General features: G+C 37.0%; 12 protein-coding genes across 12 annotated transcripts; 5 read left to right on the forward strand and 7 right to left on the reverse strand.

Annotated features, from left to right (window-relative positions):
* Nucleotides 1-188: 188 nt before the first annotated feature.
* Nucleotides 189-2,816, reverse strand: C5L36_0C09040 (uncharacterized protein; the record flags this gene model as incomplete). The annotated part of the gene is made up of 1 exon (XM_029466613.1): nucleotides 189-2,816. The coding sequence occupies one exon, from the start codon at nucleotides 2,814-2,816 to the stop codon at nucleotides 189-191; it is 2,628 nt and encodes an 875-aa protein (XP_029322473.1).
* A 737-nt stretch (nucleotides 2,817-3,553) lies between these two features.
* On the reverse strand, nucleotides 3,554-6,742 carry C5L36_0C09050 (uncharacterized protein; the record flags this gene model as incomplete). Its single annotated transcript, XM_029466614.1, has 1 exon — nucleotides 3,554-6,742. The coding sequence occupies one exon, from the start codon at nucleotides 6,740-6,742 to the stop codon at nucleotides 3,554-3,556; it is 3,189 nt and encodes a 1,062-aa protein (XP_029322474.1).
* A 1,381-nt stretch (nucleotides 6,743-8,123) lies between these two features.
* Nucleotides 8,124-8,501, forward strand: C5L36_0C09060 (uncharacterized protein; the record flags this gene model as incomplete). Its single annotated transcript, XM_029466615.1, has 1 exon — nucleotides 8,124-8,501. The coding sequence occupies one exon, from the start codon at nucleotides 8,124-8,126 to the stop codon at nucleotides 8,499-8,501; it is 378 nt and encodes a 125-aa protein (XP_029322475.1).
* Nucleotides 8,502-8,555: 54 nt separating this feature from the next.
* Nucleotides 8,556-9,671, reverse strand: C5L36_0C09070 (uncharacterized protein; the record flags this gene model as incomplete). The annotated part of the gene is made up of 1 exon (XM_029466616.1): nucleotides 8,556-9,671. One exon carries the CDS (start codon nucleotides 9,669-9,671, stop codon nucleotides 8,556-8,558), a length of 1,116 nt encoding a protein of 371 aa, XP_029322476.1.
* A 480-nt stretch (nucleotides 9,672-10,151) lies between these two features.
* On the forward strand, nucleotides 10,152-11,081 carry C5L36_0C09080 (uncharacterized protein; the record flags this gene model as incomplete). The annotated part of the gene is made up of 1 exon (XM_029466617.1): nucleotides 10,152-11,081. One exon carries the CDS (start codon nucleotides 10,152-10,154, stop codon nucleotides 11,079-11,081), a length of 930 nt encoding a protein of 309 aa, XP_029322477.1.
* Nucleotides 11,082-11,196: 115 nt separating this feature from the next.
* On the reverse strand, nucleotides 11,197-13,404 carry C5L36_0C09090 (uncharacterized protein; the record flags this gene model as incomplete). Its single annotated transcript, XM_029466618.1, has 1 exon — nucleotides 11,197-13,404. One exon carries the CDS (start codon nucleotides 13,402-13,404, stop codon nucleotides 11,197-11,199), a length of 2,208 nt encoding a protein of 735 aa, XP_029322478.1.
* A 1,171-nt stretch (nucleotides 13,405-14,575) lies between these two features.
* On the forward strand, nucleotides 14,576-15,409 carry C5L36_0C09100 (uncharacterized protein; the record flags this gene model as incomplete). Its single annotated transcript, XM_029466619.1, has 1 exon — nucleotides 14,576-15,409. The coding sequence occupies one exon, from the start codon at nucleotides 14,576-14,578 to the stop codon at nucleotides 15,407-15,409; it is 834 nt and encodes a 277-aa protein (XP_029322479.1).
* A 181-nt stretch (nucleotides 15,410-15,590) lies between these two features.
* Nucleotides 15,591-20,021, reverse strand: C5L36_0C09110 (uncharacterized protein; the record flags this gene model as incomplete). The annotated part of the gene is made up of 1 exon (XM_029466620.1): nucleotides 15,591-20,021. The coding sequence occupies one exon, from the start codon at nucleotides 20,019-20,021 to the stop codon at nucleotides 15,591-15,593; it is 4,431 nt and encodes a 1,476-aa protein (XP_029322480.1).
* Nucleotides 20,022-20,500: 479 nt separating this feature from the next.
* Nucleotides 20,501-21,553, forward strand: C5L36_0C09120 (uncharacterized protein; the record flags this gene model as incomplete). The annotated part of the gene is made up of 1 exon (XM_029466621.1): nucleotides 20,501-21,553. The coding sequence occupies one exon, from the start codon at nucleotides 20,501-20,503 to the stop codon at nucleotides 21,551-21,553; it is 1,053 nt and encodes a 350-aa protein (XP_029322481.1).
* Nucleotides 21,554-21,770: 217 nt separating this feature from the next.
* Nucleotides 21,771-22,226, reverse strand: C5L36_0C09130 (uncharacterized protein; the record flags this gene model as incomplete). Its single annotated transcript, XM_029466622.1, has 1 exon — nucleotides 21,771-22,226. The coding sequence occupies one exon, from the start codon at nucleotides 22,224-22,226 to the stop codon at nucleotides 21,771-21,773; it is 456 nt and encodes a 151-aa protein (XP_029322482.1).
* A 257-nt stretch (nucleotides 22,227-22,483) lies between these two features.
* Nucleotides 22,484-23,962, forward strand: C5L36_0C09140 (uncharacterized protein; the record flags this gene model as incomplete). The annotated part of the gene is made up of 1 exon (XM_029466623.1): nucleotides 22,484-23,962. The coding sequence occupies one exon, from the start codon at nucleotides 22,484-22,486 to the stop codon at nucleotides 23,960-23,962; it is 1,479 nt and encodes a 492-aa protein (XP_029322483.1).
* A 146-nt stretch (nucleotides 23,963-24,108) lies between these two features.
* C5L36_0C09150 (uncharacterized protein) lies at nucleotides 24,109-27,207 on the reverse strand (the record flags this gene model as incomplete). The annotated part of the gene is made up of 1 exon (XM_029466624.1): nucleotides 24,109-27,207. The coding sequence occupies one exon, from the start codon at nucleotides 27,205-27,207 to the stop codon at nucleotides 24,109-24,111; it is 3,099 nt and encodes a 1,032-aa protein (XP_029322484.1).
* Nucleotides 27,208-27,357: the final 150 nt, after the last annotated feature.

A 27,357-nucleotide genomic window follows, 5' to 3' on the forward strand; every position in this document is an offset into this window, starting at 1 on the left:
GCGTCTCTCCTCCCAAACAATAAGCATTGCTGATGTGGCAGAAAGAGGATATTGACCCCCTACGGAAGATCATTTATTATAAGCTGTCAGCACAAGTATCCTCAAGCTCAGAAAAAATGCCAATTTTTTTTAAGATTATAAAAAAGGTTATAAAATAATGTAATCAGTCTTGGCGCATCTAGCGGTGTTTAGCTTTCAGTCAGAGTAGCAAGACTGACTACACTGGCATTAGATTTAGCCCTTTCCATGAGAACACGTTCATATTCAACCTGGTTTTGTTTCGAGATAGCAGCACTTTCACTGTTTATAACGTGGCCTCTATCGTCAAGTTCAACAGTACCTGCTGTGTCAAATAGTGAAACTTTACCCAATAATAAGCCTAATGTGTCCATAACCTGATTTGGGTCGGACAAATATGCTTTTGCAACAGTTACTTTATTTGCCGGTCCAACAGTAACTGGATAAAATCCATAGTTGTTAAACATATTTGTGGAAACCCCGTCTTTAGTCCATTCCGCCTCAATCTTATTCATTGCTCTGAACATATCTTCATCAGTCGTATCATCACCCAAGCAGAGTGCAAAATCAGGAAGCTGATCTCTGCTTTTCAAAGTTTGTTTAACGGGGTCGCTGCACTTGACTAGTCTATTGACTATTTCACCTTTATTGACAAACCTTGGTCTGACCTCGAGATTGGCTTTACCTGACATCACCTCGACGTCATAATCACTATTTTTGAGTTTCTCTATTAACTCTTCCTTACACTTTTCAGCTTGGAATTGTCCTAAAGTTGGATCTGACTTACGGTAATGCCATGTGAGTGCAACTTTTTTCCTCTCGATGGATGAGCCTGGCGTCCTCTCGGTGTATTTAGTGAAAATTGCATCAACTACTTGTTGCCACGACATATCAAAACTTTCGGCTAGGTTGATCCATTCTTTAGCCCTGGCTTTCTTCATGAAACAACCATGCTCGGCACTTAGACCAATCTGTGGGTACTTGGAACCAATCCATTTTTCCAAAAACTTTTGATCACGGCCACTGATAATCCATACCTCATTTTTTGGATCCTGAACCAATCCTTCGAATATTGCAAACAACCTCGCTGATGGGATGGCTGCATTAGGATCTCTAACGATAGGTGTTAAAGTACCATCATAGTCAAAGAGAAATAATCTACGTTGAGACTCTTTGTAATTCTTCAACAACAAAGGCTTGTTCAAATAAGGTGTACCTTTACTTGATGATTGTGTGCCCATAAAGTTTAACAGATTTGATATAACCTTACAAGTCCAATTCTGGTTAGAATTATGGATGACATCGTTGTAGAGCTTATTTTCAATTGATGTTTTTCTTTCGACGGATAATATCAGACTCTCGTTAATTGCATTCGCTACACCAACACCATCCCATGGATTGACTTGGATAGACTCTTGTAAAACAGCAGTGGTACCACTGAATTCCGATAGGATCAATGGTGAGCATTTCATCTTCTGGCACACGATGTATTCTAGTGCAGTTGTATTCATGCCATCTCTGACAGAAGTAATCAAGCACAAATCAGCAACTCTCAACAATGCCAAGTATTCATCCTTAGCGATCCTCATATTGTAGTGTAGAACTGGTGAATAATTCAAAGAGGAGTATTTTCTGTTAATATTGGATATAATTTCGTTAACTTTTTTTTCTAATTTAGAGCTATGATAAAATGGAGTATAAGACACTTGAATCAAGACAACCTTGTCTCTCCATTCTGGGAAAATATCAAGAAATAATTCAAATGCTTGTAACTTTTGGACAACACCTCTCACAGAATCCAATCTATCTCTACCAATAATAATTTTTCTGTTTTGATTTAGTTCCTTTAGTTTCTGGACTTTCTGCTCTACTTGTGTAGTAAAAGCATCTCTTTCTAAATTTTTAATATCAATACCTAAGGGTAATGTTACGACATTAGTAGTCGACGAATGGACAGTAACCGTGGTGGGGGTTGTCTCATAACCATTAACTCTTGAGCAGCAGCTGATAAAATGTCTTGCAAAAGAATAACTCTGAAAACCCAACTGGTTGGCTCCTAGCATACCATCAATTAATATCTTTCTCTTTGAAAGACATCTGAAATATTCCGAAGATGGAAATGGAATATGCAAGAAATGGCAAATATAAACATCGTTTAATTCCATTCTTAGAATTTGAGGTAATAACAAAAGATAATAATCATGGATCCATATAATATCACCTGGCTTGGCAATAGCTTTAACTCTCGCCGCATATGCCTCGTTAAACTTCACGTAGTCATGCCACCATATGCTCTCTGCCTTACCATCATCTGGTTCTGTCATCATATAATGGAAAGCAGGCCAAATGACATTTTCAGCATATTTTCTCCACTTGTCCTGATCTTTTCTCAATAACCAAACAGGATGGATGTTCTGGTTTTGGTTCTTATCACGGATCATGCTCGTGACTATGTCTTTATCATTTTGGGATAAATAAAGCGGATCGCTATTGATTGTTTCTTGGTGTCTAGGCTGACCCAGTTGGTCAACTTCCATATTGATAGTAGTTGAACTCTTAATTTCACCCGTCCAACCAACCAAATGCGTTTCCCATTCTGTCTCGTCATAAAGTGACTGATTGGACGCATATAGAGCTGAAGAACCACGCAAATGGGTTACTTTCCATTCGCCATTGACAGATTTATTTATCTCAACAGGCAATTGGGTCATACAATTGATGATACGACCACTTAGTTTCAAATCTTTGGGAAAATCCTTTGGATTGATCCACTGGTCCAGCGGTTTTCCTTGTGTCATGATCGTTGCTGGCTTGCTTCAAATCTAATAAAAGATTGTATTTTAATAGTCAAGAAAAATAATATATCCGGAGAAGAGAAAAAGAGAAGGGTTGTTATTTGTCGGTTATTTCCTTTACGGAATAATTGGGGATATAACTGGGGTTAATAACTAACTGGGAACTCCATCAGAACAACACATAACTCCCCCAACCTCCCAGCCCCGGTTCCTCCATACCCAGCCCTGGCCAAAAGCTCGCCCCACAGAATTCTGAGCGAATTCAATGGAAAATTCCATGTGGTTCTCCATTTCCGTAAGAATAAGCTCCGAAAAACAAGAGATTCCGGAGCGGGGGCTCGACGTTTTACGGTACTGAAACACGATATTTCAGTTTACTATTGGAGGTTGTTTCTCTTAATTTCTTTTGGAAGCTGAGTTATTTTTTTTTCTTTTGTGTTTTAAAAACTACATAATTATACACAGGATAACGGCCACCACAGATGGCCGCTCCGAAAAACAGCATGTCGCATGTAGAATTTGTAGCATGCAGGAAAAACTTTAGCAAATGTTTAGAAAGAAAGGGGGAAATGGAATGAGAAGGAAAAAAAAAGATAGAATGAATGAATATTAAAAGAATGAAAAAGTAGTAATTAGATTAGAAGTTAGTAAGTAAAATTAGTAGACTGCTATCACAGTCCATGGTCCGTCATTGGTCTATGTGAAGTTTTGCGGTACAAACTGGTACTTTCGGATCTAAATCACGACCGAATACAAATCTTAGAACCTTCCTTCAAGCGTTCTACATCAGCAGAGTTGAGACTAACACCAGCGGATGGTACAGCTTCGAGTGGCGCAGGTGCCTTTCTGTTATGTTGCATGTGTGATTGAACTAAATGGCCAGCAGCCAAAGCAGAACATAATGATAATTCAGATGCTAACACTGCAGATGCAATTACCTTTGCCAATTGTCTTGCATTTGCACCTGGTTCTGTTGGGTGGGGTCCTCTAATACCTAATAATTCTAGCATTGCTCCCTGTGGCTCTAATACTGTACCACCACCAATGGTGCCCACTTCAATGGATGGCATTGAAACAGAAATTCTTAAATCACCATTTGGCAGTTTTTTCATCAAAGTCATACAATTAGAAGATTCAACATTTTGTGCTGGATCTTGACCAGTGGCAATATAGATGGCCGTCAACAAGTTTGCAGCATGTGCATTGAATCCGCCAATTGCGCCAGCTAATGCAGAACCAACCAAATTCTTGGAGACGTTTAATTCAACTAATGCATCAACGTTAGATTTTAAAACTTTTTCAACAATATCAGATGGAATATCTGCAGACGCAACAATACTCTTACCACGTCCTTCAATCCAGTTGATGGCTGCTGCCTTTTTATCGATACAGTAATTACCTGACAAAGAGATAACGTTCATATCATCAAAACCAAATTCCTCCGCCATACATTTTAGAGAATGTTCAACACCTTTAGAGATCATGTTCATACCCATTGCATCACCTGTAGTAGTCTTGAATCTGATATATAATGAATCCCCTGCAATAGCTGTCTTGATATGTTGTAATCTCGCAAATCTGGAAGTAGAATTGAAGGCAGCCTTCATTTTCTTTTGACCTTCCTCTGAGTCTAACCAAACTTTGGCCTTACCAGCCCTCTTCAAGTTTGGAAATTGAACACATGGACCTCTGGTCATACCATCTGCAGTTAAAACAGTTTCAACACCGCCACCTGCATTGATTGCCTTACAACCTCTCATTGCTGAAGCAACTAAACAACCTTCAGTTGTCGCAACGGGAATATGGAATGGTTTCCCATCAATCACAAGTGGACCTGCAACACCAACAGGAATTGGAACATAACCAATAACGTTTTCGCAACAAGCACCGAAAACTCTGTCGTAGTCATAATCTTTAAATGGTAGTCTATCACTTAGTAAAACAGGTGCGTTTGCAAATTTGGCAATAGATTGTCTTCGAACAACGACAGCACGCATTTTGTTACCTAGTTGTTTCTCTAACGCATATAATGGTAATTTTCCAGCAATGACTAACTCTAGCACCTCTGAGTTGTTACAATCTTTAACGTTACCTGCTTTTAATATTTCGGTTAATTCTTCCAAAGGCCTTACGGTGTCATCTGATGAGGAGAGGGTATTCTCACTCAAAGAGTCATCATCGGCAGTACTATTCTCATCGACAATCTGGCCTTCTTTGATATTGTCCGCATTAACGTCTGCAACAAGCGGTTTTTGGATATTGTTCTCTGCCCTCTTTTTGGTTTTCTTCTTGGTCTTCTTTGAAGATTTTGAGGTGGTAGTTGAAGCATTAACTATGTCATTGCCAACAGATGAATTAGGCTTTGATGAGTTCAATTGATTGATAATAGAAACAGGAGATCTGATGTGGAATCTAGTGGCATTCAAAAGGTAGATGTTTATAGAAACTGAAATACCGGCAATCATAAACAAAAACTTCGAGATCAATGGGTCTGAAATAGCTGTCGTTAGAGTGGTGAAAATCAAAACAACATAGTATTCTAGTTCAGTGAGAGCTGTTGCTTGGCTATAAACCTTAATTGGTAACACAGTTAACAATAATCCATTATTTGGAATTTGAGTGATTGTATTTTTAACGGCAGCAATTAAAAGATGAGAATCTCTGTTGGCAATTGGTTCAAAATCAGCAGAATCGTCGTATAACCAAGATGTACCCAAAGCAAATAAATGAAGACCAAGGAAACCGAATACTGTGAAAATTTTGAAACCTAAGATACGACGGTTATTCTTCAAGACTGTTTGAGAAATATCAATCGACACTTCCGCAACATTATTTGCAACATTTGAGCTAATACCATCTTCTTCTAGAATTTCTTTTAGTTCAATCTCGCGATGGACCTTGAATATTTGTGCTTTCAATGATAAGATAGATGCAAAGAACGTAAATGTAAAGAATAAATCCACAGCTAATATGATCGAAGCCAAAATACAGAAATTTTTCAAACCTGGCAAATTTTGAACCAAAAGAGAACAAATAACAAACGAAGCTGAAATAATCAATTGATCTCTAATTAATGGGATTGCTGTTCTTGATCTTACGACATCAGAAATGATATCAGCAACATCCTTATGTGGATCTGAATTGAGAGCCTTTACAACTGGAGCAGTAAATGCCAGTTTATGTTTGAAGCCGATTGTTGAAACCAAGAAAGGCAATCCTTCCGTCAGGGAGACTAGCGATACCTTGATTTTAAGGATTTCGGTAGTTAAAGCCAAGGCAAAAATAAATGCGAAACAAGAAGATAAAATAGAACCAAAAGCCAACCAAAAATTAGAGCCAATTTTTCTCATACCGTAGAACAACTGAATAAAAGTAAACCACATTGCCACATAGGCGCAGAGTACCATGACAATATCGAGAGGTTCAGCGCCAACAATTGCGTGCTGTAGCTTCACAATAATAGATTTACAGTATTCGTAGTATTTGCCTAGTTTGTTGTTTGATGATCTAAGTTTGAAAACCTGGCCTTGTTCATTTTTGAGTACTTCTGGTAAATTTCCAACAGCTGTATCTGTTAGAACATACCCATCAACATCCGAAGTTTCAAGGTCTTCGATCAGATTTGGAAACTCGGGAAATGAATCTGTAAATCCTTTAAATTTCAAAGGATTAAGATAAACGTGTTCAGCATTAGAGTATTTATCCAAATCAGAGGTTGATTTGAGTAATTCCCAATTGCTTGAAGACGGTGGACAGTAGAAGTTGACCTCTTGTGAATCTGTTGCTGGAAGGTCATTAGTGATATACTGTTCAAATATCCCCAAATATGCAACAGCTGCAAACAAAACTGTTGAAATGATTATATGAATTGGTTTGTTAGCACAAACTCTAGCTAGAGATGCTGGAATATCTGAAAAAAGATATGTCATTGGAGAGGCTTGTCTCTATATGACGATAAAGCTCGACAACAAGGAAGAAGGATTGCGCTTGATGTTAAAAACAGTTAGAAAATAGAAGATGGTTGTGTTGAAGTGTTCCAACTGAGTTAAGCTGAGCTGAGCTTATGTCATGGAAACTGAGCGGATTGCTACTGAAAAAAAAACAGGCAACGCGAAAAAAAAAAAAGAAAAAAAAATATTCTACTAAACGAGCCAAACGAAGTTTTTTTTCCGTACGTCAAATAGTAAAGAAGGTGCACTGATGACAAACATTGTGTGGGGATACACGTAGAATTATGAAACTTATTCATAGTACAGAGGTTGTCAACTAAGCCAAAGAATGAAGTTTGGGTATTGTCGTGATAGTTTTTATGGTTAGAGTGTAGAACAAAATCATCATGTATAATAATAAAAAAGGTGACTGAACTAGGGTTTTTCAAAGAGTTTTCCTAGGTGGGATGGGTAGAGTTCGACAATAGTAAGCCCTATAAAGGAATTCTGTGTTCCCTAGTAATATAGCTGGAAAGCTTCCTTGTGGCAGATACCCCCTTGATCTGTTAACTGTTTACCTTTAGAATAGTCTGTATCGAACTAGGAAAAATGCCCTGAAAATCCTACCGGTAGTGTGAGTGCTGGAATAAATGAATTTGACCTTTTTTTAAGATACTTTATGTTACATTTTTTTTTTTCAAAAATATTTTTTGTTTATCTACATATTCAGCAAAAGTTAACTTAAAAAGAGTGGCTGTCTTGGCTTAAACCAAAGCCAATCAATAACTGGTTGATGGGTCCCAAAGGCACAACTTTCTACTTGTTATGAAAATTTTGAAAGCCATATAGGGGGTCCTGTATTCAACCTTTACAATTGTGTTTATCACGACATTATGTTTGTTGTGCGAGGGGAAAATAGTTCAGCTTTTCTTGTTTCTCAAGATCAAAATCTCAAGATGGAATCACTTGTCTCCGAGAATTATGAGTTCTACCACTATGTCTTTTTAAAACTGGTATAGCAGCTGTTCTCAAATATGCGTCTACAACCAGAGAGAAAGGGGATTCCAGACAAACATCGTAGGTACAGTAAGTTTGGTCATGAATAGAAGTATATATATATATGTCTATATGTCGCTTTGTTAGAAGTTATTTACGTCGACAGTATGTGAAGGGGATTGAAGGGAAAAATACACCAGCAGTAAATCCGGAACCTTAAAATATTGTCGCGTCGATGGACGCAACTTGTCGTTTTTAGTTTAATGGCAATAATTAAATTCATGAATTTGCCTCCTCGCGTTGGTTGATATAAGACTAGTAGTATCAACCACTTCACTGCATTCCAAAATCCAGTTTTAGCTGGATCCCAGACAAATATACAGCCATGGGTAAGGAAGTCATCAGAAAGGAAAACGTCAAAAAGTACATTCACACACCAATAAAACCAAAGAACGTGGCCACCAACTTTGTTGCTCAAAACATGCCATTGGCTGCAATGTTTTTAAGAAATAAGGCGATTGCTTGGGCATGTCTATTCTTCACTATTCAATCATACCTTACTGAGCCTTTAATCAAGGATACTTCTGACGATTCTCAACCTGCTGGATTTAGGTTCTTATTTGCATTGATTGCCTTGGGTACTTCATATTTGGATCTTATTTTCCCACAATCAACACCAGCAGCTCTTGGTGCAGCCATTGCGAATAATGCGGCCACCACTGCAGTAGTAGAGGCCGTTGAAACTGCAGCTACTTCTAAATGAATATAGTTTGGAATTCGCATCTTTATACTCTCTCTTTTTGTACTTTTATAGATATCAAGCTTGCTTCTTCTTCTTTTTCACCTCCAAGGGTAGAACTTTTGGCTTACGTTTCAATTTGGTGATTAATTTATGATCAAATTTAGAGTGGCAGGTCGGACACATCTCATCGTTGGGAACCATACTGATAATGCAGAGACAGACCGAGCAAACGTACCCTATATCGACCACTTGGTTAGTCACAAAACAAGAAGCACGAAAATCAATTGTAGTATTTGTAGGCAAAACTATAAGTGGACGCAACATTGGTTCGATAAATAGGGCATTACTCAGATACTGTATTAATCCGGATGGGTGTTTGATATCAATATAGACCCCGTTTGTTGCATCACTTGTTTGTTGCAAAAAGATTGAACTTTGTCCCAACTTACATACATCAATGGAGACCTTCATCTTCTGTGCCGCAAAAATAGTGTTCATCATCGAGACATAGGGTAACGTATTATCTCCACTGACACTTATGACCATAATTCTTGCCTTCATATTCAACGTATCTTCTTCTGTTTGTAACTTATTTATTGCCGTTAACGCTGTAGATATGGCACCTATCATAGTTCCTTTGATAAAATCTTTGTCTTTACTTATTATCTCCTTGAGACGGTCCGGCTCGATTTCAAATAGCTCTTGTAGAATCTCTAATATTCTAGCGTCTATAACTTTAAATTGTCCATACAAACCCAAACTTTTGAGCAGCCTCTGTTTGTTTTCTCTAAGTCCTTTCAGTTTTTCATTATCATTATCACCGTCATTGCCATCACCATTCTGTAAGTATGTACGTTGTCTTTTAGCTTCAACCTGATCTAGTCTCTCTTTTTTTATTTCATCAACTTCAGGATAAACTAGCTTTGCCCCATGGTGGAAACTGTTGGCAATATAAACGCTTACACGATTTCCACTATTCAAAGCCAAATGTGAGTTTAGCATTACCAACATCGCAGATGTGACATCTCTAAAACTAATATTTTCATTGTTTGCTGTGTATGATTTCCATTCAAGAGGATGTAAATCCAAAATGACCGTTAGCAAGGACGGTGTTTCATCAATAACCTTGTGGATATTCTGCGCTGTTGTGGAATTGGTCTCCGTAAAAGCCCGATCCGAAATGGCATCCATTCTTCTTGTATCTGTATCACTATTCCTCCTTTTACTGTGAACTGGATATATGCTTGGAGTTATCCCTTTATTTTCGTATGTTTGTCAACCCAAGTAGTGGAAGGGCGGATGTGAAAAACTCCAATGGGAAGGGAACTTTTGCAGTAGTCCGCCCTAAGGAATTTTCATCAACAAGTATATCTATGTGACAAAATAGAAAACTTGCACGCAAGGATACTATTCTGGAGCCTCCAAAAATTTACAAATTTCTTTACCAACTTTCTTGTCCGTGCTACCTAAAGCTGAAGAATGCTTAAAAAAAAAAAAAGAAAAGTTTCACATGAAAAAGTGCTTTTTCTGGAAGGTTCCAGTTTTTTTTTTTAATCAGAAGAAGTTCCTTATTTAAGATCAATTTCACAGTTATCTTGTTGTGGAGATACAAACTTATTGTTTCTGATTTCGATAAAAGTAACGAAAGCTAGCAACAAAGTCACTAATAATATGGAGAAACTACTGCAATGGTCAACAGCGCAACAGTCAAGCGATCCTGAGGTACGTGCCCAAGCACCTGCTCCGGATCCTAAGCTTTTGGCACAAGTTCTCGGCGCAGATACAGGCAAGGATGATGCACAACTAATGAAGGAGGACATTACCGTTTTAGTCTGTGATGATCCAAATATTAGTATTGATGATAAGCTAATTGCATTAGAAGACTTTGAAATGTTGGTCCAAAACTTGGATAATGCAAACAATATCTCTCCAATGGGAATTTGGCCAGAAATAGCAAAACTTTACACTTACGAGGGTGAAGAAAGAGATGAGTTTCGTGGTATGGGTGCTTTGATTACCGGTACTGCCGTGCAGAATAATCTGAAATGTCAGAAAGATTTTCTGAAACATGTGGGCAAGGAAGGCTTCACTAGTTTAATGAAGTTGGCGGATAAGGGCAACAACTACAATGTCAGAGCACGTGCACTATATGCCCTCAGTGGCTTGATTGGTCACAATGGTGACCTTTATGAGTTGTTTGTTGAATCAAATGGCTGGGATTTTTTAACTGGCATATTAGCGGAATGTTTCAAAAATGAGAAGAAAGACAACAAAGTACTTCTTCGAGTATTAAGCTTGTTGAAGAGTATACTTTATGATGAAGTTGTTGAGGAAGGCCAGGAAGTAAGAAGTTCTAAAAAAGATAGGCTGTGTTGTGTCACAGATCGTAATATTGTGCATCTATTGGCTGACAAGCTTTCAGAAACTACAAGTAGTGTTGAGGTAAACGAGAGAATCATCAACATTTTATCTTACTTGCATGAGAATAGTTTCGAATTTTCCAGTGAAGACATAAAAGAAATCCAGCAAAAGGTAGCATCTCTTTCAGATCACAAAGTCTACAATACAGAAGAAATCAAAACATTACAATCTCTTGTATAGTACTAGTACTGGTTATATTAATTCTCTTTTCTACATTTTTAGTCAGTTTATAATTCTTTTAGAAATTCTTATCATCCAATAGGAATTCAATAATATACAGTATCTCCCCAATTTTTCACAATAGATCATTTTCATTTTTTGATAAAAGTACTTTTTGTATCAGCGTATTGTGATCGCTACGCAAGACATTCCCAACATTTGCGTACTCCCCGCTTTTAAGGGACCTGAACAAGTTTCCAACATCACTAATACTTGTGGTATCAACAAACTTCCTTGCCCTGTTTTCTGTAATGCCCCTGAATTGTGTAAGCATTTGGATAAACACATCCTGAGGTTTATCTCCAGACTTCACTTTTCCAATGTTTTTAAAATCTTGATTTCTTTCTAAATTATCAATATGCTTAGAGCTTAGGGTATATGCAATGTACTTCAACCATTCTGTGAGCTCTTTAATACCTTTCATTTTTTGAACAGAAAAGTTATATTTTATTTCGTAGCTCAAAATTGTCTGCTCAAGGTCACTAGGTTTGATTAACTCATCAAGTGATTGGGCTGATTTCCGTTTTTTTCTCGAATTGCAGTTCCCATCTGTACCGTCTAATTCCTGTTGGACTTTTTGTTTCATTAACTTGTTGTATTGATTCATCAGTTTTTGAACGAATTTATCATAGTCCATCAACCAAACAGCCACTCTATATGTAGGGTATTTGTGCCTCACATATTTTATATGCCTTTTCATAATACCTTCTTTAAATAGGGGAATCAGTTCTTCTGCATAATAAACGAGTATCAAAAATTCTTCCTCTACCAAACTGCCATTTATGGGAATAAATACTTTTCGTTTCTCATAAAACAGTGAGTCCACGTATCTCTTGAATTTGATCACGGGTATGATGCCCTCTTTAAGTACCTCATGATGCGCAGGGGAAACATAGTCGGCATATTGTGAGTTTATTGATTTCAATTTTTCATCAATTTGTGACGAAAAGCTACATGTTATTTTTCCAATTAATTCATCTTTGTTTATCTTCTTTTGGTTTACCTGGGCCAATTTCTTAGGCTCAAGTCTTCTTGCTCGGTCCAACATAAATTCTAACCTTTCTTCAGAGTAGCTAGTTACTTCGCTATTAACTTTGCTCATAAAGTGATTTTGAGACTGTGGTTCGGATGAACTATTGATAACATCAGAACTAAAGTTGTCATCTTCTAAACTTTTATTCGGAGATGGTGCTATTAATTTTTGATGAGCGGTATGTGTATATTCGTCCCTGCTAGAATGCCTATTCCGAATTCTTGCTAAATCCTTTACTAAATCCTTAGCTTGTAGTGTTTTTCCTTTTTGTAGGTCCTTCAAAATATTGTTTCCATTGATTACATGAGATGAACTACGAATTTCTCTAAAGCTATCACTTGACTCGGAGAGTTCAGAGGACAATGGTTTTGAAGAAGAAAGTTGTGTATTGTAAGTTTTTGTGTTAGTTCCTGATCTTTCCAATGCTGCATATTCATTCATTTGTTTCTGTTGATCATGGTTCAATATTAGCGGGGTTTTCAGTTTCCTAGGTTTCTGTAAGGGTATGTTGATTGACCCAATACTCGAGGAGCTATTGAAACATTTACCTTTTGAGTTGCTTTTGGGCTTTTCGTTTGGAACCTGTAATATGCTTATACTAGAATCAGTAAAGGTATTCTGGGTTATTTTATCACAATCTTTAGTATAGTTAAATGCGAAGGGAGCTGGACTTCTGTCTTGAAATTGAGTATTTACATCAGGTGTCATAGTTTGAAGCTCACTATGCATTAATGCGCTATTACGTGACAAGTCCAGGAATTCTCTACTGCTTTTTGGCACTCCAACAATAATGTCATTGCCATCCTGAGCCACAGCGCCATCATCACTAATCGCGTTCTGATACTGTGGGGACGATGGAAAGTAAAACAAATTGTTTTGATTTCTCATAACACTTGAGTCTGTATTTAGTTCGGTATTACCGTCATCGTTGTCGTCAATACATATTAGTTCAGGACATTCTGTATCCACTGAATATCTTTTTGGTGTATCACAATCTTGCGATAGTTCGTCAATCAAAATAATATCATCAGATGATTCAGTTTTTTTATTATTCGTATTGGATTTTAGACTGTCCTGTTGAACACCTAAGAAATCAAAAATGTCATGGTCGCTATCTTCCGATTGAGCTTTGTCCTCTGATTCCACCTGGGTTGCGCCACCCCCAAAGGTTTGACCAGTAAATTTATTGGCATCTATCATAGGTGATAAACACTCTTCATCAGAATCCAAAACTATGACATTGGAGCTCATGTTCTGTTTCCTGTAAACCTTTTCCTTTTTTTTTTTAGCAAGTTCAAAAAAATATTGAAAATCAAAACAAAAAAAATCAGTTATGTTCTCCACATATATGCCTTTTTAGGAAATGCCATCAACATTTTTTACTAAGTATTAGCGTATATTCATGTTGGTGTTTGTCCGCGAGAAACTAATCCATAATAATACTGAATTTTGGCTCCAGAATTTATAAATATGAAGTTAATGAAGTACAAAGGGTAAATTGTCTTACTGGTCGTTTTACTCGTTACAGATGAGGGCATCACCTAAATATCGGGAAAATAAAAACCTTCCAAAACCCTTAAATTGTATGAAATGCAACCATTCGAAATTACCGAACGGTGTACCAAGTACGCAGTATTAGAAAGTCTGCTGCTAGTTAAATAGCCGCAGCGCATATTGGTATAAATTAAATTTGTTCCAATAAAAGGTGAGATAGTATGTTCATGAATAGCTACATGGAAGCCTGTCCCTCTCCTGGGTGGTCTGCGCAGATCACCAACGTAAGGAATAATACAGAGTTAATGCTATTACTAAATGAAACGCCAAGTTGATACCATCATCTGCAGCAAGCCTAACTAATCTTCATCATGGACGCCTATTCTCTCTAAACAGTTAACAGTTTTGACATTACTGACATGGCAATTACAGTCTTTCAACATATTGGAAGGAAGCTTTCTAGAGCAAACTTAATTTTTGCTTTCCCAAAACGGCAATTTCTTGTTATTGACAAATTTCCGCACTAGGCAAAGAAAAAATTTTGTTTCCAATTTTGGGTTTACCAAATTCCCATCGCATATGTGGGTAGTTTGGTTTTTCCCTTTCTTTGTTCTTCTGATGACCGCCTATTGTGTCAACAGCTTTTGGACATTGGTTTTTCTATTTGGTTTCTTCCATTTTCTATGTTTCCCCTTCTTCTTTCTTCAGTTGAAGCTCAACTTCCTTCATCGATTCTGAAGTGCATTCCTCTCGTTTAATAAATCTAGACTTGTGTTCATTTCCTCTAGACAACAGTACTTTCATTATTATAGATTGTTCTAATATTGAAAGTTGCCAATACATATACTTCAGTTGATTAGTCTCTCATTTTTTTCACTCATTTTGTTTGATATATTTTTTAACAACTACTTAATACTCTTTATCTAAAATGCCAGGTTTAAATGTTTTCAAGAGGTTGCTCCAATGTCTATTTTGTGCAGGTACTACTTTGATGCTCCTTTTCATTGTCTTCGGTGGTGGCGTCGATTCATTTCCTTTCAACCATTTCTACTGGGTCCAAGCAGACACCTCAAAAATTCCATCTGCAAACGCAGACGTCACTAGATGGACTTTCTGGGGTGTCTGTAAACTAAGCGATTGGTCAAGTGCTGCTTATGATTCCTGTCCTGGCTTAGGCCCAGCTGTTCCAATCTCTCCAATTGATAACTTTGGTAATTCCACCGTTGGTATTCCTACTGATTTCATCAATAACAGAGACAATTACTACTATTTGTCTAGATTCTCGTTTGCTTTTATTTTAATTGCCCTAATATTCTCTGGTATTGGATTTATTGGTTCTTTATTTGCTCTATTTTGGCAATCAATGGCTAACGTTATTACTTTCTTTGTTTCACTTTCCTTACTATTTTGTCTTGTTGCTTCATGTTTGATTACAGCGGTATCTGTCATGACTAGAAATCAATTCCATAAAGAACATCTTGATGCAAAGATCAATGCGGCCTCTTTTGGTATGATTTGGGCATCCACCGGTTGTTTGCTGATTTTGGTCCTTCTAAGTTGTACTCACATGTCCGTTAGGGCTTACAAGGAAAGAAAGGAGGGGCAATCAGAGAATATTGGTCCATTTAGTCAGCAGACACCAGGTGGCGTTGCACAACCTGAAGAGTTTGCTAATAATCAAGGCCAAAATGAAAGTTCTGGCATCAGATTCTTTAAGATAAGAAGACACCAAGACAAGACCGAAAATGGATCCATCGTCTAAGCAACCGAAAAGAAATACAAACAAACATACAAAACAAAAAGCTCAAAAATTAAACAGTGTGTCCTAATCTTTAAATGAGTGATATCCGTTTTTTCTCTTTCTATCGTCCGTATATTAATATTCTCCAGTTGTACTTAATAATTTTCAGTTTATAATTTAATTCTATACCTATTTAAGTAATCTACAATATCTTCGAGATTAATGGATGGAACTGTTTATCATTTAATAATAAAAGTTTAGCTATCTTTGACGCGTTATAATCAATCAGATTGTGCTGTTTCAAAGATCTTAAAAGTAATAGTTGGCATGAAATAAAGTCAAACACCTTATCGTTACTCAAAACACCGAAACATCCATCCTTCAAATCTTGCTGTGATAGATATTCATAAATATCACTTAGGTTCCTCAGTAAAGTTTTTTTCAGCAATGAAAAGTCAACACTTGCAAAGTGTAGGTTATCAAACAATGTCACCAATTCATTAACCTTGTTGACTGGATTTCTCTCGAGGTTGTTCTTTTCGACCGAGAATAACAATGAATCAGACTTTAAAATATCATCGAGTTTAGTGTCAATGTCATAAAACCTAAAATATCGAGGATCTACTATTGTTGACAGCAGCTTAGCATCCTTAACATGAGAGAAATACTCAATCATTAATTTTTCAACAACTACAGGTAAAATGCTTTGTTTACCTGGTATCTTTAATACATATTGAACCAAATGGTCGGCGGCAATTTGTGTTATTTTTTCATCGTCATCAGTCAGAAAACTGAATAGCAATCCTTCAACCTCAAATTTAATCTTGGCGTTTTCTCCTTCGCTAGAGTAGGTTTGATGGAATGCAGTCAATGATTTCAACGCTGCCATACGAACAACATATTCTAAGTCATCAGAAATCATCAATTCAACTTTCTTGAGCCATTTCTTTACATTTTCAAGATCACCCTTATCAAATAAAAGTTGTTTAGCAACATATGGACCTAACGCTTCTATAATGCTGAGCTTAATCTCTTCATTGGATTCCCCAGATAAAAGATTCATCAATTTACTAGTGTGTAGTCTGACATTTCCAATCGAATCAACGAAGCCAGAAGTTGATACCTCCACACTTTTAAGCAATTTCAGTGCTTGTGATTTAACAAAAATCCACACATCTTCGGCTTCAATTAATTTCCAAATCGTTTTTGCCAAATGTGCTTTAGTAGTGTTGCTCAATTTTTTTACTCTATTGTTGTAGTATTCAATACAACTTAGTTGGATTTCATAATATGGTGATAATAAGAATGTGTCGATAAAACTTTTTGCTTCATCATCTAACAATGGAAACAAAATGTGTGTCAATTCTTTTAAAGTCAAATGTTTGGCACCATCATAGCTCCTGACTTTACTATTCACTTCAAACCATTCCAGTAGTATTTCCTGGAGTTGATGATCTTGTGATGTATTGACATCTAACACCGTGAGAATTTGAAAATAAGCAAGCTTAATTGGGTAACATTTGTGGTCTCCCAAAACAATGTTAACCTTTGACAATATTTTTTGCCTGGTCGAATTATTCTCAACAAGTAGTTTTTTGTACGTTTTGTTAGATTCTTCAGTTGATAGAGTTTCAAATTTCAGAATTGTTTCTTTGACAGCTAACAGGCAACCATGCATTTTATTGAAATCATTATTACCTGGGAATATCTCACTGAGTAGGATTTCAATAGTAGCGAAAAAATGCTCACTATCAAAAATTAAAGAAGGTAGACTCCTAGCAGCCATTTCTCTGACTTTCCATGTGTTATTCTTCAATATCTCAATGATCAAAGGATAAAAATCATCTAGACCTTTATAGCCAGGCGTTGGTTCTAACCTACTCATTACAGTTAAAATTGGGAAGATCTTCTCGATTTCCTTCTGTTTTCTCAGGCCACTATCAACAGATTCTTTCAAGGTTTTTAGAAAAATGTCATGTATAGAGGTAAATTTCTCAAAGAAGAGTCTAGCTGGGTAACTTGATAAATAGTTCGCTTTGACTTTTTTACTACTGAACAGTCTATTTTGCAAAGCACTAAATAGCATAACGGCACAATTTCTAATAGCCCAAAATGGTGATGCAAATGAATTTAGAGTCAAAACAAAAGCTTGGTCCACGTAACCTATTGAGTCTTCAGATAACGTCGCATCTGTAAAAATCACTTTGATGCAGTTGAATGCATTAACTTGCGGAAGATTGATATTTTCAACCACCGCATCTTCTTCTTCTATTGGTAGGTTTGCAATGTCCAGTAACTTTTGAAATGTGGAGGCAATTAAACCTTTATTACTGCTTAAGATTGCTGTTATTAAAAATGGGATACCTGCAGACCTTCTTGTGATATATTTGGATCTTTGCTGTATCAATTCCAAGTTTTCCCTCAGCCATTGTTCTGGAATTTGCGACATCTTTCTTCTCATACATAGAGAACAGCAAGAGACGAATGTTGGATAAACCGACGAAAAAGCACCTCTGTGTCGTATTGTGGCCAGTTGTTCACGTAGCAATGCACCAAGCACTATAATTTGATTGTTTTTTAGTGGCGATGTCTTCAGTTTAAGGAGAATATCAATCATATTCGTAGATTCCTTGATAGCCCTCCAAGAGTAACTTAATAATACCTGTGTTCCCTTACCATAGGTATTTTCCATCTCTTTGGTGTATGATTCCTCAAAGTTGTCCAGAAGCATACCTTCTGGTGAATCGTGTTGCAGAATGACTTTCACAATATACCAAATTTCAGTAGTTGCGTTGAGAAGTCTTTCAACAATATTGTAATTCTTTAGGATACTCTCACAAAAATTTAAGTTCATTATCTCAAAGATAAATTTAAAAGTAGCAAAGTAACCTTGAATACTATTGTGAATGCATGCATCTGCCAGCTGGTCTTTTGCCCTTAAAAGCGAGAACTCTATCCGATGCAGCAATAGTCTCACAATTTCACTGCATTTCTCCAAATCCTGACTCCTTTGATAGTATTCAAACGCAAATCTAAAAAATCTAGCACCAGAATCAACATTTTTCCCCCGTATATCCGCCAACATTTGTATGGCTCTTGATTCCAGAAGTTTCATGTCAACAACTTGATCCAACTTGAATGGTGCAATTGTAATAATTTCCATGGAATACTGTCTAATATCATCATAATCGTCCAATATGTTATCTATTACAAGCCGAACTAATGTAGGATTGTATATCTCAATGCTAAAAGCAAAATTTACATTTCTAGATTTATCTAAAGATAAAGGATCCACTCTTGAATCGAGACCGCTTCTAATCAAAGCCAACAAAAGACGGCAACCCATTTCCTTCTGCAAATAAGATGCGCCTGGTCTTAAATTGTTTTCAATAAATGTTAGAAAGAGTTTAAGGAATAATTGTGCTTGTTCTACATTATTTAGTTTCTCTTTGATTTCATCTTCAAATTTCGAATAATTTTTCTTTGTCAGGCTAGTTGCATCTCTTTTAGCTGCATATGTCGACTCTTTGATTCTGGTTATAAATTTCTTCAAGTACGCCGAAATTTCGTTCCTAGTCTCTAAATCACTGTCCGTAAACACCATGTCCAAAGAGTCCATTATGGTCTGGTAAACAACACGAGGAATAGGCATTGAATTTTTGGGAGATGAAACAAGCAAGTGAAAGGCACCAACACGATAAGAAGCAGAGGTAAGTTCAAGTAACACAGAGAGCTCTTTTATATCAAGTAATGGTTTATTGGTTTTGAGATCAATTTCTAAAAATGGCTCAGAGACAATTGCAGAATCTTTTGCAACCTTTAAGGCAGATATCAAAACTGGAGTATTGTTTTTGGATATAACACGTTTCAAAAAATGTATGGTAGCTGGCTTGGACAATTGAAATAAATTTGGTAAAAGATAACTTTCTATACCCTTTCTAAGATCTTCATGCTCCAAAAGCTCGATTAAATGGTCTTCCCATAGAGATAACCATTCTGACTCTGAATCCTTTGAATAGCAGTACCTTAAAACAAGAAAAACGGCCTTACCAATGATACTAGACAAGGCTTTGGACCAAATGTTCTCTAAACAGTTGACGATGAAATTTGGTTTGACCTGAAAGATATAATCTACTTGTCTGACACGTTTATGTAAATGTTCAACCATGAAATAAAGTGCTCTCATAGTGTAGGGAAGATCTAAAGCTTCGGACAACCAGCGCTTGAATATCAATTCACTTTCATCCTCATGAAAAATCGAGGTCAGATAACCAACCATTTTGGTAAACATTTCCTTCAATGCATTGCCCAATGCTGCACCTGAATCATTCCAGAAATCAATTACATAATGGAAAGTAAAGTCTGCACTTTCTTCAGGGAAAAAGTTCATGAACTCATCTTTGAATAAAGGGTTTTTGCTAACGAGCTGTTGAGAACGAGCAAACCATATCGATAATGCATCGCAAGCATTCGTTCTGTACAAATTGGACACATTAGTGGCCTTAACAGCTTGGAATATTAGAGGAAACGTTTTAGATAAAACTTGAAATTGCTCAGGAGGGTCCACATTCTTGGACTTAATCACATCATTTTTGAGGCTAGTAATATCGGAAATATGGTCTCCAGCGTTCATATCTGCGTAGCCTTCTTTAACCTTGTTATTTTGGATAAAGCAAGGTACTTAAATTTAGAGGAAAGCCTTACGAAAATTTATTATCTGAATTTTTCGGTTGATGAATTTTTCAAATTTGGCGAGAAGGTAAGAAATTTCAAGTTGATAATGTACAGAAGTGGACATGGGCCTATCTGGAGAGGCGACTTGCAATTTTGGAATTTCAGCTGTTCTGCGTTAAAAAATAAACCCTGAATTTCTTGAAGAAAAAACTTGTTATTCTGAGTTGTCTTGTAGGTATCCTTTCTTGCTTCAAAAGGTGGCATCTAGTTATTGGTTGCACTGTAAATCATTTAAAGATATATATATATATATAGAAATTCGACAAGGAGCGAAAGAGGCTTTCAAATGGATCCGACGTCAGAGATTATTTTCTGTGTTTTTCTACTTCAACACATTTCAACAGAATACTAACTTTAAAGCACACGCTACTAACACCAATGGAAGACAAGTATATAGGACTGCTTTTGGCCATCAGCTCCTCTTTTGCAATAGGATCTTCTTTTGTGTTGACCAAAATAGGGTTGTTGAAAGATGGATCAGGCGGTGAATCATTAAGTTATCTAAAGAATCCAGTTTGGATAGCTGGCACAACCATGATGGCAATAGGCGAAATAGCCAATTTCGCAGCTTATACTTTTGCTCCTCCAATTTTGGTTACCCCATTGGGTGCTCTCTCTGTGATCATTGGTGCCATTTTGGCCTCAATGTTTCTAAAGGAAAAATTGGGTGTTTTGGGTAAATTAGGATGTGCCATTTGTCTCTTGGGCTCTATCATAATTGTACTACATGCACCGCCAGATAAAGAGATTTCAACAGTTGACGAAATTTTGTCATATGCTGCAAGACCTGCATTTTTGTTGTATCTTGTAGTGGTGGGTAGTTTTTCGGTGTTCATGATTTTCAGAATTGCACCTAAATTCGGATCTCATCACCCTATGATTTATATATCGATTTGCTCTAGTGTGGGTTCTGTTTCCGTCTGCGCAATCAAAGCTTTTGGCATTGCATTGAAGTTAACGTTGAGTGGAAATAACCAGTTCACCCATGCTTCAACTTATGTTTTCATCATTACAGTAGTTGTTTGCATATTGACCCAAATGAACTACTTCAACAAAGCTTTGGCACAGTTTGATACGTCAATCGTTAACCCACTATATTATGTCACATTTACTACTGCCACTTTACTCGCCTCTTTCATCCTATTTGGAGGATTCAATACCGCATCTATTGTGGATGTTATTTCATTGTTATCTGGATTTTTGATTATTTTCAGTGGTGTCTATTTATTGGATATTTCGAGACACAACCCAGATTCTGAGGATAAGCAGTTGTTTTCTTCGAACAGTGAAGGTTTAGGCGATATTCCATTGAATTCAGATTTCTCTGCTTTCCAATTCAGAAAATCCATGGAAGCAAACAGGCCAGAATATGAAGATTTGGAGCATAACAGGATGAACCATGTTAGAAGATCCGACAGCTTCAGTATTTGACTGAAAGGTATTTATTATTATAGGTCACTTTTTTTTTTATATAAAGAGCGTTCACAATGAAATGCTAATTTTGGAAACTTGAAAGATTCTCTAAGGAAAGAAAATGTATTACAATTATTATAAAGTATACACTAAAAAAGAATGGTACAAAAATGTAGAAATGGATTCCGGATATATGTGGAAAACATGTGAGAAGTTCATTCTTGCACACAAAAACTTAAATATCATCAATATCCAAATCACTAGCCTCACCATCTTCATCAGACTCTGCACCGAACTCAAAGTTAAGGTCTTCTTCCTCATCACCACCAAAAGTGTCGGTTTGGTTGATCTTAGCAGACTCTGGTAATTCACCCAAGGAAACTAATTGCCTAGCTTCATCTGCATTGAATTTGTGGACAACATCACAAGCATCATCCTGGAAATCTCTTAATGCAACTAAAATGATATCACCTTGAGCCATCCATACCTTCTTTCTTAATTTACCTCTAATATGTGCAATTCTAACGGTACCATCAAAACAGGTTGCTTGGACTCTACCGTTACCCAACATCTTTGTGATTTGGGCATATTCTTGGTCCTCATCTGCAAGAATAAGTTCTCTCTTGGAGAAGTTCTCGTTCTTTCCTCTTCTTCTGTTCTTACCACCTTTTCCTTTACCTTTGTTAGCCATGGCGAAGTTTTGCTTTGCTGTGTTGAACCTTCAGGGGAAGATGAGAGTATGGTTAATCGAGCTGGCTAAGGGCACTTTTAGGCTATTTTTCACTCTCAGATTTTTTTTTCTCTTCATTTTCATTACATCCGTACACCTGGAAAAGGCCTGCAGTATTTCAAGTCATATTGAAATAACATTTACATATCATGAAGCTGGTCGTTTTCATATGAAGACGTTTTAACACAGCAAACTTTTAGGGAAGAACTTAAACAAAGATGGAGTCGTTCGAGCTTAGGATGCAGCTTAACAATTTACTACTTAATTTGAATTCTTCCAAACAGGCGTCATCTGAAGTTTGCACATTTTTGGTACGAAATTATGTCTCACAGGAAGATTTATATCCGGCTTTTCTAGAGGTCCTTCCAAGACTCGATATTAATAAGCGCTTGAATATGTTTCAATTTATTGATGACTTTCTGGCACTGATAAAAAAGGAACCAAAATATAGGGATAATGATATTATCTTCAATTATGCTTTTCTCATAATATCAGATTTAAGAAAAATATTGCAGTATGTTATACCCCAAACTCCACAGCTAGAATCTGATGACGAAAATGGGCAAAGAGAAGGGAAACTATCTTATGCAGATATCAGACCATTATCTAATTTACCTTTTTGTTATAAAATACTTTACCATATCTCGAAAGTGTATGGCATGACTGAATTGTCTGATATCTCAGCGAAATATGAATCGAATCTATTAACTGAAAAAGACCTTGAGGGAATAAGAAATGGTGAGCATTTCAATGAATCGCAGACGTACAACAATGAAGCAGAACCGACTAAGACAAGTCATGTGGATGACTATATAAATTCCAGTCCAAGTTCTGACATAAAAAAACAATCACATGGGGCATCTAAACCAGAAGAGTCGTATATTCCAGAACAGATAAACAGGAGTCTACACTCAGCCTGGGATTTCCTTTTGTTGAAAAGAAGGCAAAGCCAATATGAGAGTATGCTAATCGACGTTCTGGAAGATCCCTTCAATTTGAAATCTGAAAAGGGAAAAGAAACGGAATCAAAACAGCCACCATCCTGCTTAATTCTGCAATCTTCACAACCTGAAGCGAATCCGGCGCCTTCTTCATCCAGTACTCACCATGTTGCACATGGTAACAATGCAATGGTATCATCCGCTAACCAAGATTCTTCAAAGAATGTTCTTGCATTATCTCACAACTTAATTCTTCAAAGGATTGAGGCCGACAGGGAGAGACAGAAAAGAGGGAAGGAGACGTTGTGGGAAACGGAGAGATCCGACGGCAAAATATCAATTACTGAATTTGAGTACATATACGATACACTTCAAGCATTCGACGAGGAGAAAGACAAGCCACTGATCGAAGAGATGGACAAGTTATATCAACTTTGTACGTTTGATAAAATGTCCAAACCGAAGCAACATAGCCGACCAGATAGGGTCCGCCAGTTACAGTTTCAATCACCATCACATGCTCAATCGAAATCAGAGGTGCAATCATCAGCAACTCCACATAATATAGGAAACAAAAGTGGACATTCAGATAAACGAAGAAGAGCCTTTGAGGAAACAGATCTATTCTACGGTAGTCAAACCCAAAGAAATACAAGGAAGTATCCAAATAATGGCCATCCACCACAGAATACGTATTATGAATATGCTTATAAGAACTCAAGTAGAGGTAAATACAGGCCTAGAGGAAAAGGTTGATTACCCCATCCGAAAGGGGTGTTCTTTCGTTACACATAAAGAAATATCTAGGTATATATAAGTATATTTTATTTACTCGACTGGTGTAAAATAAAGAGTTTTACTCCACTACTTTTATTAAATTACTTTAACTGGCAAAAGCATTATTAGTTTGTCCCGGTATTCGCCTTGTTCAATAGCGTCATTAAATTGTTTATACCCTTGAGAGAAAATGATGCTGGTGTTCTGAATTTTCCAGGTTGGCCGACGCACACAACGGTGACATGATGAGAATCAATTGCGCCGGTCTCTGATAAGTTATTGAAATAGGAATATAACTCTTCATCGATTCTTGAAATACCGCCACAAACAAAGATATGTTCAAACCCGTTCAATGCAGACATAGCACTAACTTCATTAGATGAGATTTGAATTGGCGAAATTGCCAATGTAGATATAGTTGAACCAGAACGACTCAGCACGGGCGATGCAATTTCACTAACAGGTGAGGATAAAACTGATCCAGATGATGGTAGTTTCTTCATTTTGTTGATATCAGTACTTAAATCCGAAATCAGCGCCAAAGATTTAGAAATCAAGTTCATTTCCTTGACAATTAAGATCCCCTTGGTCAAAGTAGCATGAATATTGTATTCCTTACTGAACAACTCGTTGATGTGAGTGATGATATCGCCAATTAAGCCATCCTTATAGTCTTTGTCGGACACAGAAACACTTTCAGTATGAAATGCAACACTGCATTCTTCAACTTCAATGTATGATCCTGGAATTCTTTCACAGAATGCCTCAACCATTTGAACAACACTTGGAATCCATTCCCTTTCGGCCTCTTCAACAATTGAGTACCATTCGTTTGAAAACGGTAATTTTATCAGGCCACCATTTTCTGCAATTAAACCCAAGTCTGAGATTCTACCGTATTGCCTCAATAGCTCAGTTCTTCCAAATAAACTAAATACGTAAACATGGTTAGATTTATCAGCGGTTAGATTTGATAATGTTTTAATGATCACCTGTTGCTGTAGAGAGTTAATTGTTTGCCCGTGGATCTCAAGACTTCCGGTCAACTCATCCAGATTAATCACAAATAGGCGTTTTCCCAATGGTTTCGGAATGCCCATTCTTTCATTATAGAGCTTTTCGGTTAAGGGTTTAATCAAGTTATCTGTTTGTGATAAGTTCAATGTATTATATGCAGTGCTTAAGTCATCCATACATTTAGCAACCCAAGTTTTGGCATCATTTTTCAGAATCTGTTGAAAGATTTTATCCCATCTGTCATATTTTTCTTCTTCGTCCATATTCAAAGCGTAGTATATCTGATCCGCAACTTGCTTGACGTTGTATGGGTTACTAATGAACGGACCATCATTTAAGAAGGAGGCGGAACCAACGAATTCACTTAAAATTAGAGGTGAATGTAGATGTTGTGAAGCACAAATAAACTCATGACATGTCAAGTTCATGCCTTCCCTTAAAGTCGAGACGATAAATAAATCTGCCTGGGCCAATAATGCTAGATATTGTTCAAACTCCACATCTTGATTTAATAGAATGACAGGCTGATCCACCGAAATAATCTCTGTTTTTGAGTTGATTCTTTCAACAATAGATAATACTTCATTTTCGTAGTCTTCATCATCTGTTCCACTCTTTGAGCATATAATGATCAAGATAGTGTCATTGACATACTCCGGATGGTTGTTCAAAAATCTTTCGTACGCAAGTAATTTCTCCTTTAAGCCTCTTATTTTATCCATTTTATCTCTGCTGAGAAGGAGCCTTTTATTTTGCCATCTGTCACTGACTAAGTTTCTCCAATTCTGAACCACGTTGGATTTCAGTTGCTTATGAAGATGGTGGAAATCAATACCAATGGGATTGTATGATACAACTGTAACTCTGTCCTTGTAATACACACCAACATCATTAAAATCTGCAAATAATAGTCTATTTGAACTCTGTAGAAAATGAGCCATATATTCTTCGTTTTGAAAGGTGATACAATCAGCACCTAACATACCTTCCAAAATGTTTTTCCGTTGGGCTAAGCATCTAAAAACCTCACTTGAAGGGAAACTGATATGCAAGAAAAACCCAATTTTAGCATTTGGTACCAACTTCCTCAACATTTGAGGGACTAACATAAGGTGATAATCATGGATCCAAACGACGTCACCTTCCTTGTATTCCTTTGCAATTTTCTCCGCAAAGATTTTGTTAACTTTCTCGTAGTATTTCCATGAATGGTTTTCAAAGGCATTTGATTTTGGATTATCTGGAATTTGATAATGGAAAATAGGCCATAGAATTTGTTTGCAGAAAGACTTATAGTGGCCTTCAAAAACTTCATCGTCAAGGAAAACGACGCTTGAGTCGTAATTTTCTTTGAGCTCATTACTAATGTCGGCTTTGACATGATCCGGAACGATATTTGAAGGCATGGAAACAGCACCAACCCACTTGAGATCACCGTCAACAATACCGGATTTTCTTGCCAAATCGATAGAGTTGATTAAGCTACCATTACATTGATCAAATTTAGACACCTTCCAAGGTGCATTGCTGAAGAATTCTTGTTTATCCTCAACAAACAAATGTGGTCTAGAGAATCCGCCATAGGGGGAAACCTTCCCAAAATCGTTGTTCATGTCCAAAAGGTTGCTTTCCTCACTGTTCAGCAAGCCGGTATAATTCTTTGACGTCTCATCTTCAATGTTACTTGTACTATTAGTTTTATCGTTGATATTATTATTAGACACAATACTGGCACTGGACTCGTTTTCTTTCAAGATGGAATCCAGTTTTTGATCTAAAGATAAAATGGAAGACGTTTTAAAATTACGGAGGTGAGAATGTTGGGGTCTATTGATTCTCATACTGGATAGCTTTGGTTCCATGAAATCCTTCTTGGGGGTAAACTCATTAACCAAGGGGGTTGGGGTCGAACTTCTAATTTGTGGTTTTGGCTTGACAAAAGTAGTTGAAGGAATGTTACCATATGGAATGTTTGGTTTTCTTGTTGGTGCATTCCCCTCCTCTGCTATGCTTAAGTTGGAACCATCCTGCAAATCATCGACTGAACTTAAAGTCATTTTCGATCTATTAGGATTATTAAAGAAGAAGTCTTGAATTGACACATTCTGAGAAGAGGTGGCCGAGTTCTCAGCATGATGCTTTTGCAAATTTGAAATGGACACCGAGAGAGAACGTTGTTGATTTTGCTTCTTGCTTGAAGATTCCATATTGGAACCGGTTCCATGGAAACTTTGCCTTTGGCCCTTTGGAACAACTATGGAGTTTGTAGAAGAGAGAGAATCGAGCTCCAATTGGTCTTCTTCCGTGTCCAAGTCCGATTGCGAGACAACGTGGTTGGAGTCAATCGACTCGGAAAT

The sequence above is a fragment of the Pichia kudriavzevii genome, chromosome 3 (assembly GCF_003054445.1).
Source record: "Pichia kudriavzevii chromosome 3, complete sequence".
In the NCBI taxonomy this organism is placed as follows: Eukaryota; Fungi; Ascomycota; class Pichiomycetes; order Pichiales; family Pichiaceae; genus Pichia; species Pichia kudriavzevii.